The sequence below is a fragment of the Rissa tridactyla genome, chromosome 2 (assembly GCF_028500815.1).
Source record: "Rissa tridactyla isolate bRisTri1 chromosome 2, bRisTri1.patW.cur.20221130, whole genome shotgun sequence".
NCBI classification, from domain to species: domain Eukaryota; kingdom Metazoa; phylum Chordata; class Aves; order Charadriiformes; family Laridae; genus Rissa; species Rissa tridactyla.
Genome location: NC_071467.1, coordinates 76,710,616 through 76,727,623, shown reverse-complemented (window position 1 = coordinate 76,727,623; position 17,008 = coordinate 76,710,616). Strand labels below are relative to the sequence as shown.

General features: G+C 41.4%; 1 protein-coding gene across 1 annotated transcript in view; it reads left to right on the top strand.

The window, feature by feature from the left end:
• Window positions 1–915: 915 nt before the first annotated feature.
• ABCA13 (ATP binding cassette subfamily A member 13) overlaps window positions 916–17,008 on the top strand; it is a 195,813-nt gene continuing 179,720 nt past the window's right edge. Inside the window, exons 1-3 of the mRNA XM_054191743.1 lie at window positions 916–984; window positions 8,869–8,962; window positions 10,842–10,965. Of these exons, the coding sequence (XP_054047718.1) occupies window positions 916–984; window positions 8,869–8,962; window positions 10,842–10,965 (287 nt within the window). The remainder of the gene's footprint in view (window positions 985–8,868; window positions 8,963–10,841; window positions 10,966–17,008) is intronic.

Here is a 17,008-nt window from a genome sequence, read left to right as displayed (position 1 = left end):
TCCCGATCGGTAGGGTAGTTGCTCTCACCTCCCAGTAAAACAGCAGAGCTCTGCACTGCCAGACACCTGCTTCGTCTCCAGGTGGCCCCGCTGCCACAGGGATGCGCAGGGTCCCCTCCTGCAGATCTCCCTGCACAGATCCAGGAATTGCCCTCCCTCCTCTTTGCTGAAGGAAGTGCTGGAAGACCGATTTGCATCCTGGGTGGCACATGGCAATTAATTAACACAGTTTTCTAACTCATCAGAATATTCCACCTTTACGTAGGTAATAGTATACTGAAAAAGGAGAATGAAATGTCAAACACACACCTCTTATAAGATAAAATTAAACAGTCATATGATGATGCAATGGGACCACCCCAATGCTAGATGCGTGCTTATAAGGGTGTTCTAGAAGTATACAGACATTTAGAGGGCTACGTGGTTAAACACTGTACTTATTTCCCTACTATTCTTCTTTTTTTTTCATTTCAAAAATCTAAGCCTATGCATGCAAAATGACACGAACACTGCAGTGACAGAAAGTCACCAAACTCTGGAAAAAGACAAATGTGTGTTACATATTCCTTTTTTTTCCCTGTTATTTGCATTCATTTTTATTCCAGAAAAGTAGAAACGAGTGCAGAATATATACTGTGGGGTAAAGCACCCTGAAGGCATTTATACAAACCCATCCCCTTACTGTTCATTGCACTAAGCAAATGGAAAGATGAGATTCCTCAACGAATGCAAAACAAGAGGCAGAAACATAATCTCATCTTTTCTCAGCAGGCAGGCAAATCACTTGCACCATTCTCTAGTGCTGGAATTATTCAGCTACTGAAAAATAGGTTCAGACTGCTTGGTGAGATGATTCTGAGTTAGAAAGTCCTTAAGAAGCCACTCTGCAAGTGGATGAAGGAAAGAAAAGACGATATGGGGCATGCCGTACACCAGTTCAAGGCTCTATTTTGGAAGAATTGGCTCTGCCGTGTGAGACAACCGGTGAGTTTTTGGAAATGATAAACAAAGGAATATTTTAAATCTTCTTTTAGTATCTGTTGGAAAGAGTGTTTCTATCAGTCTTGATTTTCCCTTTTCACTGCAGATTGTTAAAGACAGGCTGGCTGCCTTGTTTTGCCTTTGGTCTCCTAATAGCTGAAAATCCAAGTAGAGAACAATAGTGTGTTTTAACTCTAAAATGGCTGAGCACATCAATACTCCCCAGTTTATGAATGAGATAGGAAATCTCATAAAACTTCGGAAGAGCCACAGCTTATCTTTTAATTATCGTTAGATGCTACCAGTGCTTGTAGCAGTGGGGACGATGAAAATCAATTTCCTTCACATTACAGGTACTCATTGGTAATGTAAGAAAGCTTGCACAATTGAGATCAAAATCTAGATATGGGGGATGCAAGGACTGTATATTAAAATTGTATATACTTATACGTTTCCTTTCTTGTCCACCCTATGAAGCCTGATTAAAGATTTCAAATTCCAATATGCAGAAGAATGTGGCAGCTACTTCAATAGCAGTCAAAATTAAAATAATACTCAAATAAGAGATGAGATGTCATTGTTTGCTTTTACTGTGATTGAGGTGATTTTTTAAATTGAAGATAAAAGGAAAATAATTCTTTCAAGTGAGATAGCATTTTTGTCAAAAAATATGTCACTACAATTAATAGTTTCTCATTGATTTCCCTTGTCTGTGATGATCTGGGGATTTGCAATAAGCCATGTTAACTGCTTCAGATAGGATTACTTCAATTCAATAAACATACTGCTTTCCATTTCAGAAATATTTCACTTAAATAAAGTTGTGATTTAGAGAGAGAATTTCTTCTCCAAATGATTTCAAGTGATGTTTTTTAACATCAAAGACATTTTTGGGGGAGGTATACTGTTGGTTATATTCTTCTCCATTCCTAAACTTCTGTGTGCTCCTTGTTCCTCGTACTTCAATCAGTGTGCATGAAGTGGCTTCTCAGTATCTCCTGTTCTCCTCCATGCTGATCTATTTCTCTTCTCGCTCTGTCTAGTTTTCCTTTGTATCTATTTCTGAAGGACAAAATCTTAACTCATTTAAGTTTGCCTTATTGGTACCTTTCCTGAATAGAGAGCTCACTGAGACGCAGACTTCCCCAAACCAGGAATTACAATGAATGACCCAAAGCACTTAATTCTGACCGTCCAGAGCCAGGAGCTATCCTGGGGAATTTGCAAAACCTCCTTATGTGCTCGTTGTGTGAACACTGAGCCACGAAGGCACTCCATTTGCAGCTACACAAGAAGAAATCCAGGTGGATCGTCCACCTGTGCAAAGGGCAGGTCAGACCTTTCTGAATCTGAAGAGAGCTGCATCTCCTGAAAGATCTGGTGTGATTCAGCTCTGTATTGTATTGTGTAGATCTATCTACACATCTATCTACACATCTAATCACCTGTAGAAGGTGATTGTCTTGTCATGGTTATTTACCAGCAGTTAGGGCAAGCAGACAAGTGTAGTCTGTGGCACTAATGACATGTCATGAGTGTCATGTGGTATTAGTTGATCTCAGATAGTGAAGGGTAAAGGGGTTGTGACAGACGTAAGTGTTCTCTAAAAGAGTAGGTGTTTTGATTGAAATTCAGGCAGGCATCAGCATCTCTTATTAACATGGTTCAAAGGCAGCACAGGATAACACGTGTGTTTGGACATCAGTTGGAGTTTGAAATTGCCATTTTGTAGAAGATACCATCTCATTTCTTAGTTTTCAGAAACTTTTGTTTCTGAACTACAGATTATGGAAGCTCAGGAGATACACACTACCAGGCAACTGTATTACTGAAGTTTTCTATCACTGCGTTTCTTAACTATTGCTTATGTAGCATTTATTACCGTCCCAATTTGCAGATAGGTAAAGTATGAAGCATGATTCACAAATTCCCTTGTCCTGATACCCCAATTTAGAGGAGAATTGGGATTATAATCATGTTGTGAATTGTTCGGAGTTTGTAGTTGCTAATACGACTATTAGGAGAAAACAGAAATATAGCCTATTCTAAAACTATGCCTTTTTAAAAAAGATGCTATTATTAATTATTTTTATTTTAGATTAATGTTAAGCATGAGAGAAAAAGCTGGTATAATTCTTGTTCTTCATCTGCCCCTACAATTCATATCATCTTTGCCCTGCTTTTGTCCTTTACAGTTCACTTTAAAACACTTTAAAAGATATTTCTTCCACACTTTAAAAGATAAAAACAGCCCTATAAGTTGCTTATTTTTGAGTGCCCTCTGTTTTGCACTTGTATGTTTTTGCATCAGTGCAAAAAAATAACAGTTTAACAACAATGAACAGTTACAAAGTTGTCTGCCGTTATCAGCCAGGTCCTAGAGCTCCATTACCAAATTCTCCATTCCTCCCAGATGTAACTCACCAGACTTGGCATGAGCAATCAGACCCCAGTTCCCCTCAGTGCCCGCACAAAGCGGCTGCAGAAGGGCTGCCACCTTTCAAATGTCCTTTCTTTGGACCTTCTTCTGTTGGTGCCTTTCCTATTCGAACATGAATATGCCTTGTACAGCAGCATTACTTACCACCTTTACCAGGAATAACTTGCTCAATAAGATCAATTTTGCTTCCTTAATGTCTGCAGCATGCTGATGGTTCACTGAGTCCTCCGACCTATTTCCACTTCAGACCAACCTGTTGGTGTTGCCTCTGCAACTGCCTTAGTTCTTGTACTTCTCCCAGATCCCTCTGTTATCACATGCTTTGCTGGAAGCCAGCTGAGTGGGGTTTGCTTTATTCATCTAAAAAAAAATCATTAGCTTACCAAGGGACAGGACTGCTAAGGGCTCTTTTGGAAGTTAGAAAAAACCCAACCAACTATTTCAGACTCCTTCACGTTCAAGCATCAGCTGCATGGCTGCGGCTCTTGCTACCGAGGCACAAGTTGAGACTGTAGTAAGGATAGCTGGAGCAGTCTACGGCAATGTGGACAATGGGATTATTTCTTAATATTCCTAGGTCCTCTGCAATTGCTATTACCAACGTCCATGGTACTCTAACAAAGAAAGGCATAAGCATGTTAGACCGAGAAGTCTACCTCTGATAAGCCATTAATGCATACTGAAATTTTGGAGATAAATGGAAAAGGGGGAAATTATTTGTTTTCCTAAAACCTAAGCAACAGAAGTTATTCTGATAGGCCTATACCTGCTTGGCTCACTGGTATTCTCCAGTCACGAATTTGATATATTTATGAAACCATGAATTTTATAGATGCACCAAAATCATTGCTATTTACCCTGTTCTTTAGGTACATGAGTTTTCTCAGGTGAATGGCAACAACCAAGGAGAATGCAGCCCAGAATGGGAGTAACAATTGTTTACAGTTCTTATTTCATTAGATGACCAAGGGACTGGAGCATCTCTCTTATGAGGAAAGGCTGGGAGACCTGGGTCTGTTCAGCCTGGAGAAGAGAAGACTGAGAGGGAATCTCATAAATGCTTACCAATATCTGAAAGGCTGGTGTCAAGAGGATGAGGCCAGGCTCTTCAGTGACAGGACAAGGGGCAATGGGCACAAACTGGAACACAGGAAATTCAGTCTCAACATGAGGAAAAACTTCTTTACTTGGAGGGTGGCAGAGCACTGGAACAGGCTGCCCAGAGAGGTTGTAGAGTTTCCTTTTCTGGAGATATTCAAAACCTGCCCGGATGCGTTCCTGTCCAGCCTGCTCTAGGTGCCCCTGCTCTGTCAGAGGGGTTGGACTAGATGATCTCTGAAGGTCCCTTCCCACACCGACCATTCTGCGATTTTGTCATTCTGTGATTCTGCCTTTCTCCCCCAGTGCCAATGCTAGTGTCATTGTGCAATGATCACTTTGATTCCTAAGTTTGTTAAAAAAAAAAAGAGAGAGAGAGAGAATTTGCCCAGTTAAAAAAATGCCGCTGTTGTATTTTTGTATTTCAAGAATCTTTGGATTATTTGTCACAGATTTGGAAAAATAACCCTTCCATGCATGCCAGATTTTTGGATATTTGACTAAGCAAATTAATTTTGGAAAAGCTTAAACCAGAGGACAGTTCTCAACTGTTCTGTGGCTGGCATACCCTACTGTGTTACAGCTTGTGTGACTTTTCTAGTCACAGAGTATTCTTTTGTATTTCTAGCCAGATGACACTCAGTTAAACTTATAAATGGCTTATTTCTTCCCCTTTCTCTGTTTTGATTTCTACGTGCCCTATGATAATCCAGCAGCAATTCTCAGTGGGTCAAATTCTTAAAGCTCAAAATATTTCTAAAATGTAATTGTGGGCAAAAAAGCCCAGGAACAGGCCAAACCCAATTAACTCAAATCTACCTAAAATAAATGAACTTCCTTGGCTCCATCCAAAGTCCATGGAAATCCATGGAAATCTACAGGAAGAATGCCACTCAAAGTTTTAGGCCAAGTGATATATCATATCCCATGCAAGTTGCAAGAGTGGGCCTCTAGTGACCTGGTACAGTATACCAAAGGGAGTGTCAATGGAAAAGGTCCAATGAATTTCACAGCTATATTAAATGTGAATGACTGGCCCTTAGTGCAGCCTAATAGGGGAAATGGTAAGAAAAAAGAAAGTCCAGAATGAGGGTATGTCTATATTTGTTTGGGTGAACTAATCTAGATTTTGAAGTCAGAAGCTCATGTTATTCTGAATCCCCAGCATTTTTTGCTTGAAACCTTCTTACTAATTACGAATAATGTGTTAGATTTCCTTGACCAAAGAGGTACTCTCACCAACAACTGTCCTAGTAAAATGCTGCTCCAAATTCACATCTTTTTTAGTAAGCCTAGATTTAGCTCTATACAATAACATTAGCTTTTTTACTAACAGTTTGGATACTGGAGATTGAGCCAGTACGTAAAACCATTCCTGTTCTTCCCACATCATGAGTCTTTGTTAAATATAACTGAGAACTTCAAATTTTTTTGGTTGGTAGGTGACAACCAGTGACTTGTGTTATCCATGAGTTCAGTCCTCTGCTTTCAGAAGTAGAGCTACCTGGAATTAGCTGTGGTGCCTCCTCACCATGGTTTTATTTACATGACTTTGTGTTTTGTCCTTGTTGTTGTACTGAAAAAGCATAAAAGCTGGCACAGTTATTTTGGTGCCCAGGGCACACAAGTGTGTTTCTGGATATTGTGCAATAGACTCGGAAGCTACTGAGCTGACTGCACTTTCAATTTATTTACTTACGCTTGATCTGCTTGTAACAGGTAAAGGAAGCCCCTGGTAAAAGTGCAGTGTGGTAGGACAGATAGAGAACAGAACAGCAGACTTAAAATCAGAAGACTTTGGTTAGTCCACAGGTTTTCCAGAGATGGTATCCCATGATGAAGAATCCCAAGAGGCTTCTCTAGCTTACAGAAAGATGAGTGGGAGCAAAGAAGTGCAAACTATAAGTAGCTTGATACTATCTAGAGGGCATTATCAAGTGAATACCTAAATACACCTACAGCTCTGCTCACAGGTGTCAGGGCCCTAAGGTCACTGATGTCTTAATGACCCTGAATAGCCTCACATGGGCCTCCACCCACACACCCAGCCCTGCCCCTATTTAAATTTGGTCTGGGGCCTTCAGTAGGAGTGATAGTCTCTAGCTCAGCTGTATGTTCCCATAGCCTCTCCAGGTGATTGCAAGATTGCGTCCAGCCCTGGCTACTCTCACTGGATGTGACCACGGCCTGCAGGTTAGCTTCCTGGCTTGATGTCAGGCCTGTCTCATCACTGCAAACTCACCTGTAGATCTATGCTTTCAGTTGAGCCTTACTGCACTTGCCTTGCTGGAGTACTGCAGGACAGGCCCTGCTTGGCAAGGACCCTGCTGGCCTGGCATCCCCTTTGGCTCCCTGCCCTTTAGGGAAGCAGCTGGCTGGTGCTGTACCCTGACTGCCTGCTTAGGTTGCCTTGAGCCCTGAGGTGAGCTCCAGGGAGCCCAGCCTATGGCTGTCCAGGGCCTTCCCCTGTAAACCACCACCCACTCCACCGGAGCTCTGGTCTCCCACAGTCCTGACCCCCTGGGCTTCTTGTAGGACCTTCTACCCCACTCCTTCCCCCAGGCCTGGCCTGGCCTGGGGGATGATGGCGGTGTGTGTCTCCAGGGGCAGCCCAATAATACCTCCTCCAAGTCTCTTCTGCAGTGTCTCTTATCTGTTGTACCTGCATCCACCCCCCCCCACCCCAAAATAGCCCCCACTGATGCCCTGCAGCAATGACACCACTCCACAGCAAAGGCCCCTTGGATCCCAGATGGGCAGTATGGGGTTGAGTGTGCCAAGGAGGGGAGGCTGCTGCCAGGGCCCTGGGGGCAGTGCTAAGCCTTAATGGCCCTGACCAGTCTCACCTGGGCTCAGGGCCCACCTGAAATATGGCTTCTGGGCCCTCAGCTCAGAGGAGCACTGCTCTTCAGCTTAGCTCTTTTGCTTGGCAGCTGTCTTTCTAGCTTGACCGTGGTCCTGCCTCGTCACCGTGACCTTGCCTTGAGGGTCTGGACTCCTGGTTGAAGCTGTTTGCAATGGCTGGACCTGCCCTCCCCTGCTCGCCTCGTGGGGTCCTGTGGGAGATGTTACTGTGCATGGCCGCCCATGTCTTAGGGAGCAGCCGGCCCCTGCTTCTCCCTAAAAATTTGAAAACAAAAGCATCAAGTCTGGCTTCTTTTTTTTGTGGTTTTGTTGGCTCCTATTGGGTTTGGAGTGTGTTCAGCTTAGATAAATGGCAATTTCCTTAAATTTCAGAAAGCCTTTAGTTTCTTGCCTCGTGTTCAGCAGAGCAGGCCTTTTCCTCATGGAAAACTCTGCCATTGGATTTTGTTCTTAAGCATTGTATTACTTTTCTCAGGTATTTTTCTAACACACCCAAGTTTAGGAATTGCTTCCCCAGTGGTATTTGATTCAACTGTGACAGTTTAGAAATAAAAATCCTCAATATGCTTTGGAGAAGTTAATAGTCTCTAATGGGAGATCTTTAGTGTAGCGATTTGTCATTTCTACTACGTTTCTGTTACTGAGTCCAGTATTCATGCTTTCCTAGCACTTTTATCAGTGAACCTGTAAGTGTTTTGAAAGTAGGCTGAATGGCAGTCTTCCTTTTTGCAGCTGAAAATTGAGACAATTGGTTTTGTTTGTTGTGGGGGGGCGTTATTTATTTATTTATTTATTTTCTCTGTGCGGTCCATTTTGGGGCTTGCATCCTCTCTGTGGATGGGCAAGCACATACCGTGTACATGCAATTTGCTCAGAGGACACCAGCTCAAAACCTGCGAGCCCCGCAGTGCACCAGCTTCAGTGCCTTCTCCTTGTGGCCCTGGAAATAGGAAGGGAGGGAAGCAAGAAGCATGGCGGTGGGCAGCCTCAGGCCCATTAGCTTGGTCTCACAATGCGTGACAAATGCAGATTTTGGAGAGAGGTGACTACAGGTGAAAGAAAGGGTGTAAGTAGCAGCAACCAGGGAAGGACAAGGAGGCAGCCACCAGGCAGGATTCAGGACAGCAGGATTCAGGAGAGCATGAGGAGTTGCAGCAAGGTGCAGAATGCTGCTGGCTTGTTAGGAGGTTCAGGTATGGGAAAGATGGATGTCGCTGTCTTGACCAGAGAGAAATATCTACAAACGCTATAAATAGAAGAAGTGAAAATTGCTTTTGTACTCTGAAAGTAGTGTATTTGGCAAAGTTATAAGGATTTTAAATAGAAGTCTTAATTACTAATTTGATTTTAATTATTTTTTTTCCCTTAAGTAGTTGTAGAGGAGATATTCAATGTTTTTTTATTAAAAGATCTATGAATTTTAATGATTTGTTCCCAAATCCTCTTTTCTATATTACTGACGATGTTTTGATTTTCCTTTTCAGGTCTTGTCTCTCACTGAAATACTCTGGCCGTGTGCACTTTTCTTGATTCTGGCTGCAATCCGCTTCCAGGAGCCCCCCAAATACAAGGAAAACTGTATGTTTTGTTTCACCTGTGTTCTATATTGGTTGCCTCTGCTTGTAGAAGTATTTAGGAAATATTAAAGATATCCTAGAATGGGCAGCTTAAATGTAGTGGAGTGAATGGAAAGAATCCTAAGGTGGGATTCAGTCTTGTCTAGCTGTAGATCTGAGCGATCCATATTTAGGCAGGAAAGAAATACCGAGTTTAAGGTCTGATGTGTCAGAGCAATTTTAGACATCTACTTTGGAGGAAGGTGGATTTCTTGGGTTTTAGTTGTACTTATTTCTTTCTATTGAGTAATGGAGTTTAGATGACTGGTTCAGAGATAGATAATTATGCAGTAGATATTAACAGTTAGATGTCTAAGATGAATCTTACCCCTACCCAGTTGCTGGGATTTAGAATGAACATTTTGTAAATAATAAATACTTCCATCAACACTTCAAAACTTGTTATGACTACCTCCACCTTATAAAGGTCTTCCTGATTTTATCTTGTCAAACGTTAACTTCATTCAGAAAAGAATGACTTGTGTATGACAGTCTATTCAGTTTATTATTCTGTTATCCACAGATGTCAGTAAGCTGGGGATAAACCAGCTTTAGCTGCATTAGAAAGCAATTTAGTAAAACAATTATAGATCTTTAGAGTGAAACATCTGGAAAGAATCTAGCCTGCTCTATAGACATTTACTGTAGACTAGCTCTAGTCCGGACCCAAGGATGCAATGCATGCTGATGGTTTGAGCATACTAAGTGTGCTCTTGGAGCGCATCTTCTGCTTTGTTTTAGCAGAAAGTGATCTAGTGTATGTGCTCAGAGAGCTTTCCACAACGTGAACTGGAGTGCGCTAAGTAAAAATAACTCATCTGCAAATGGCACTGGTCATTCACAACTCAAAATTCATTAATTTATACATCAAATACCGTTCCTGAGGAATGGATGGTTTGACTAACAGTGCAATTTCTAATGGTACACGTCTCAAAAATAGTGGTACCTGAATTTAAATAAAATTATAATTTTTAAGTATCATCATGTACATGTAGTAAATTTCCCATTTCTGCATCTTTCGATTCTGAATATTCAGTAGAAGTGTTAGCCCAAATGCTAACTTTCTTATTTTCTTCTCATTTCATTCCCTTAATTTTGATGTAATGGTTGCCAAAAGAAAGTTATCCAGAGGAAGAGGGGGAATGATCTTTCAAATATTTCTCAATTTTAGCTGTTTTAAACGGAGAACTTAAGTTAAATATGAACCCTATAGCTATTCCTTATGTTTCAAAGTAAGCAAAAAGTTGCTTTATGTTTTGAAGTTTAAATTCTCAGAACTATGGAGAGATGTGGATAAATTCTAGAGATATGAAAAAATTGCTGTTTAGAGAGCCCTGATGGATGTACATGCAGACATTGCTAAATACCAGTTCCTTCATCTCATGAAAGCCTGGGAGAAAAGAGGAAATACTATTTTGTGAAGAAGTCTATATTCTAATCCAGGTCACAAATCACACAAAATCACAGAACGGTAGGGGTTTGGAAGGGACCTCTGGTGATCATCTAGTCCAACCCCCCTGCCAAAGCAGGTTCACCTAGAGCAGGTTGCATTTGGGGAAGAGAAGCTGGAAGACATATGATATTGCAACAGCATTACTACCATGAAAACCAGCTATTCAAAGACTGCTCTCAAATATTATACCTTGATGTCACAGTCTGACACAAAAGTTACTCATTTTCTGTGGTGAATTCTTTGTTCTTAAGTGGGACACCTGCCACTGATACAACTTCATCGTTTGCAAGCGACAAAGCCACCTTCTAGGAGAAGGGAACACAATGTGATGGTATAGGTTTGTAACTGCAATGTCACTGGTCTTAATTCTGCCACTACGTGGTTTTAGGTTACTTAGAAGCTCGGGACTTACCAAGTCGGGGCCTTTATCCTTTCATGCGGACCCTCTTCTGTAACGTTGGTTCAAGATGCAAGAATACTAGTTACACAACACAGAAAACCAACCGCTTACGGTAAGTTATACAAATTTGACGGAGCCATCAGTACCACAGTGCATCTTTTTCTACAGCAAAGGTTCTTATTGTCTTGTAGAGAGGTAGAACAGGAGCTTTTACTCTGTGCTAAAAGTTGCCTTCAGTGTCCTTATGAATGCAAAAGATGTAGGACCTTAGTCATGCTTTTTCCTAATTTTTGTTTGCCTTCTTGGGCATTTCATGCTGTTATTAGATACTGAAAACTGTTTGGGGGGAAAAATGGAGAGGTACCTTGCGATATTCTTGTCCTTCCTTACTGCCGTGTGAGAGCATACGTTTACCCTTCACTAGAAAGTCCTTTATTACATGAGGGTGAGACTGAGCAACAAAAAATATATCATGCATAGATTTAAACTTTGAATAGTTTGGGAGAGTACATAGTGGGGGAAATAAACACAGAAAAGAAAATAAGGATAACTCTTGAATAAGACCCACAAAGGGCCAAAAAGGACTATCAGCTCTTTAACAAAAAGAACGTGAAAAAGTAGTCTGTGAGAGGGCCTTGCCACAGGATCCCAGAATGTAGAAAGAAAAAGATGAACTTGAATTTGGGCTTTTCCTTTAAGAAATGTAGTAATTTCACCTACTTCAAAATGTTGAAAAGCATTGAGATGTAAAGACACATATGCAAATTGGCTGAAGGATGTAGTCATACGCAACCTTTCAAAATATATAACAATAAAGTCAATTTAAGGTGAGCTAATCAAAATATATGTGTGTATATATATGTGTGTGTATTCTTAGAAAATTGAGAATATCTACCAAAAAAAGATCTTACAGGTTTGAGCCAGGTAAGTGTGTAAGAGCATCAAGTTTTTATGGTTTATTACTGTAGAAGTTTATATGTAGTAATATCAGCATACAGCAAGTTGGAAACCTTCATTATCACAGTAATAGGCCATAATACTTACTGTTTGATCTAGACAGTCCATTCTAGTTATTTGTACATGTAGAGAATTGTTGTATAAGACCATGCAAAATAAATCAAAATAAATGTTGTTTATGAGCAAGCACCTTCTACATAAAGCAATAGTTTGTTTGGGGAATCTTAATGGTTTAAGCCACAAATCGTTATTAGTCCATATGTAGTATTACACAAAATACTTATATATAGAAATAACAGTATTACAGTAATATCCCTAAACAAAAATTACCCTAATAATAATACAGTTAAAATCGTTACACAAACACTTAGTTTCTACTCCTTTCCCTGGGGTTATGCTCATCTTTCCACTGCTGTACTGCGTCATAAGGTCAGTGGCTGCATTCTGCTGGTGGTGGTGGGCTTGTTATGGCAAGTCATGATCCGGACACCATTCCCTGGAGGAATGTGGTTTTGATGGCTTCTTTTTCACTCTAGGGTGCATTTGGGGTCACTTATGTTTGCTAATGTGCTTTTATACCTTGCTTGTTCTCCAGTGGTCTGCATCTCTATGATACATCTAAATTTGTATGGTATGTCTGAATGTATATGGTATCTTTTACATATGTTAGGTACCTGTTATTTTTTCTTTATACTTATAAATTGGCTTTGTCACTGGCCACTGGTGAGTTGTTTACAGTCATGGGGTCCTCAGTGCCAGCTTGTGCTCCATCTCTTACCATGCCAGACATGTACTCCAGTACAGCACATCCCGTGCCCCCACTTCTCAAGGCCTCTACTATTATACTGGGCCTCTGCACTGCTTTGCTATGTTAATCATAAATATCTCACTTTGCACTGAATGATCACTTGTTACTCCTATGTGTATAAAACTGTGATGGTATTACACAATGAGAAGTGAAAGTAAAGCAAATAGCCATAGCTGTCTGGCCAGAAAAAAAATTAAATTAAAACTAAACCAAGTCAAAAGCAAAACTTGCTTTGTCTGAACTTGCCTTAATGTGCCTGCAAATGTGGCAAGCCTCTGTGCCGTGGTCTTGCAAACTCAGTACAAAGCCTATAGCCTGTTACTTGCAGTGGCAATACTATATTACTGGGTTATAGAGTTACAATAGCTGTTGGCCTTTTTAAAAATTGGTTCCTAAAAGGATAGGTTTTATTTATATCACTAGTCCAGATGCCATCTAAGTGTGTTAAACCTCTGGAAACTATGAACTATATTGATTGCCCTGCATGATTATTTACACTGCTTTGACTGAACTGCCCAAATTATATTTCAGCTCAAAATAAAAGCAGGAAAGAATTTCCCAGAGGCAGTCTTAGACCTACTTAAGAATTGGAGAAATTATTCAGTGGCTTTCAATTTTTCAACTAAAAAATAAAATGTATGCATATTTATACACTCAATAGGCTACACTGAGTAGCATGTAGCCTAGGTAAGGAAAAGGGGTAAAAAGGTAGGATGAAGTTCATTCTGAGGTCAGTCTATTCCAGCAGGTCCATCAGTATAAATTAAATCAACCTCAGGGCTGCTCTGACTTATGCTGGCTGCCAACAGCCTTAGGAATACAGACTGTCAACTTGATCAGCCAAACATAACTGAATCCTGCAATGTCCCTGTGTTGACTGGAGAGAAGGAGCGGCATAGGAACAGTAATACCAATCATTGAGGATTTATATCGAAGCATAGGTGGTTCTTTATAATAATTTTCAGAGACATTTTTGCATCAAGAATGCTGTGTTTATTAAGGGTAAATCAAAGATTCTGCATAGTTTGCATGGACACTTAACCCATTTGTTTTCACAGTATGTACCACATGGGTACTATCAGTTTGAAATACAGTAGTTGCCTTTTGGAAAAAGTAATTCTATGAGTTCTGTTGGAACCTCCACTATGAAAGCCATAAACCACCCAAATAACTATTTGTCAGGGAGCAGCCTGAGCAAGGCTGCTCCGTGACAGGGACATATCCAGAGGTTCGAGTTATCCTGGTGCAGGCCATGCCCTCACAGATGTGGCAACATCCCCGCAGGCAACAGGCTCCATTAACAGCCTCCAACATGGTGAGAAGATGAGCCAGGTGAAGGCTACAACTACCTCATTAACTTTGATCTGCTGAAAAATCTGCCACCTCCTCTGATACCTCAGAAAGCATCCATTTTTCAACAGCTCAGAGGCTTTGTTCCTTGTTTCTCTCTTCAGCCACTGCAGAAGATGCTGGCTTGCAGCTCTTTGATGAGATTCCCTAGCCTGTTACACCCAGCAGTATCTCAGAGCGGAGGAGTATGGAAATATTTAGGAGATATATTTAGGACCTCCAATGGTAAAGGACATTTTTCCCTGCTCTTTCCAAAATGTTCAACCCCCCAGTTTATCTTAACGCAGAACAGAATAAAATTGAGAGCATGCAAATAAAACAAAAAACGGGCAGCACAATGGCCTATGTCCTTACACTCACAACCACAAATGAGAGTGCATGTGCATGGAAACATAATATATTCCCAGTACTCTTAATTCCGCTGCAAATCTTGCTGATTGTGGTGGGATTTGCCCTTGCAGCTCAAAGTCCTATACCTATGTTTCTTAGACTTCTCAATACCTAAAAGAAAATTAAGCTTAGGTTTTGTCAGACTTAGAACTACAAAGATCATGAAAACAAGACTCTAAAATGTTATTTCTAAGCACATTAGTTTATTTCTCTTTATTTAGCTACAAGTAGTAGCAGCCTGAGCAGCCTCACCCTGTAGATGTGTCAGGGCCCAAGGTCTGTGCCTGGCATCTTCTCCTGGACGGACCCCTTGGTTCCATGTGGTAGCTTTGTCTACTTTCGATCTGACTGGACTCCTGGGCTTATCCTGCCATGTTGGGGCTGTCCCTGGAGCCTGTGAACCATCCCTGGCTCTGCCTGCTGGCTGGGATCCTGGGGGACAGTGCCCCATCGGTGAGGGCATGGCCTCCTCCAGGGTCACCTCAGCTCCTAGCTTGGCCCCCCTCCTGGAGCAGCTCCACTTACGCTGGTCCCTTTCTTGTTATTGATTTTATTGATACCTGCGCCTCTGTGGTTCTCTAGTGGAGCATTATCAGAAGAGATTGTGTTATGAGAGCAGGTGTGGAAAAACAAAATCAAGGAAGGTCTAAGCAACAATGACAGCACTTGCATAAGAATTGCTTAGAGGGTCAAATTTTTCTTTGATGATGTGTATCTTCAAATGAAAAAAGAAATTAATTCTGCAAGATAGCTGTACACCTGCAGCAACTTATTGGAATAGTAACCCTATGTGGTCTGGGCCAGATTTTGTAGTCTTCTTCTATGTGGTTGGAAACTAGAAACCTAAGCAATTTTTGTGATCTTGCTTAGAGATTGTCAGAGAGTTGGAGAGAAAAGGAATTTTGAACATGTTTTCTCCATTTTATAACTAATTAAGAACAACAATTTTTTGGTTCTTCATATTTTTTGATCTACTGCATTTTAGAAGGGTTATAATATTATGCAACATGGAGAGGAAATATCTTTCCTTTCTGTGACAGATACGCAGTAAGCTATTGTCCAGCATGTGTATTGGTGTTGATGGAGATGTCATGTCTCCAGGCTGTCCTGAGATGGTGCAGAACAGAAGCCAGCACAGCTGGGTCTTTGCAGTTTTAGAGAGAAATTTTTAATGTGGTGACAGGGGTGAGCTTGAGACAAGAGTTTGCTGAGAGGTTTATGAAAATCACCAGTCTAAATGGCATTGCCCATTAAGATCGTAGCTGAGATCTCAGATGAGCTCTGAAACGTTGTTATTGTCATCCTGAGTAACTGGGTAATTTGGACAGAATTAGCTTTTCTGAGTCATGACTAGGAAATGCCAATCGCTTTTACATGCTCACAGAGATGCAGTCCTTTTTCTCTTTTACAGTGTTTTGTCACGGTCAAAGCTTGTATGAATGTATGTCTTTAGTTTGATTTTGGTCCTTATGCAAGTATTTCTGGAAATGCACAAGTAAGGGAAGAGTTACCACAGATGACAATGAAATTATATATGTATACACAACCCCTCCTAACACCCCAGTTCTAATTATGCATGTCCCCTCCGATAAATTACTGACTTCCTCCTTTTGTCCTTTTTGTCCTCCCTTGCTTGTCCTCTTTATTGATCCTAGCAACTGCTGCTGTTGACTTCCTTTATGCATACACAAGAAAGTTAATGTCATCTTCTGCCTCAGAAAGCACACGTTGAAGGCTCTCTGGGAGAGCGCAGTAGAACAATTAAGTATTTTTGTTGGCACGCTGTCTGAAAATTGCTTGCCTTGACTGACCCTGCAGCTGGTTTTGAAGTCTAATTTCTTATCTTTTTGGCAAGATGGTGACATCTTCCTGCAATTTGGTGTAACTAGTGCTGAATTAAGAAACTAGTAGTATCTCGTGGCGTTCTTATTAGGAGATAAATATGGTCCCGTATTACCAGTTGAAAACATATAAAATCTTTAAAATTTAGCATGGATATCCAGCAAATGGAACCTCTGTAATATTTTAATCTGTTTCATAAAACTGAGCCTGATAACTAATATGCCTATTGCCAAAGGATGTTGCACTCTGCTTCAAGAGTAGCTGGAGGAAGGGCTGTGGCAATGTTGGCAGAGGGGCACGAGTGGCAGCTGGCTGACATTGCTCCTGCCCTGGAAATCCTCATCAAGCTAATAGCTCAGAAACAGCACCTCCGAACGGCTGCTGTCATCCTGCTGAGAAGCTTGTGCTTGGGAGTGTGGTGTTTCTATGAGTTTTTCAGGTTGCACTCTTCTGTAACAGCTGGGCCTTAAACCTGTTTTTTGGTCCTTCTTCCATAACCTACACCCCCCTACTGTTTCCCAGCTCCCCCTCCAGTTTTGCCATCCGCTTGCCTTTCGCTGCACTTCTCCCTGGAGCTCTTCAGAACTCCAAGTGCCACCAGGTATTTACTTTAATGCTTCTTGTTTCTGTGTCTTCCTCAGTGGGTGTCCCTCCGCCCCCCCTGTGCTGTGGGACTTCTCTCAGGGCGGTGGCTTGTCTCACCAGCCCTCAAGCCTGGAGACACTGAAGAGACAGCCCGGCTGAGCTTGCTGTCCTGCTTGGGCAAGGGGCAGGGCAGGAGGGATACGCAGGCAGCTGCTGCTGCCTC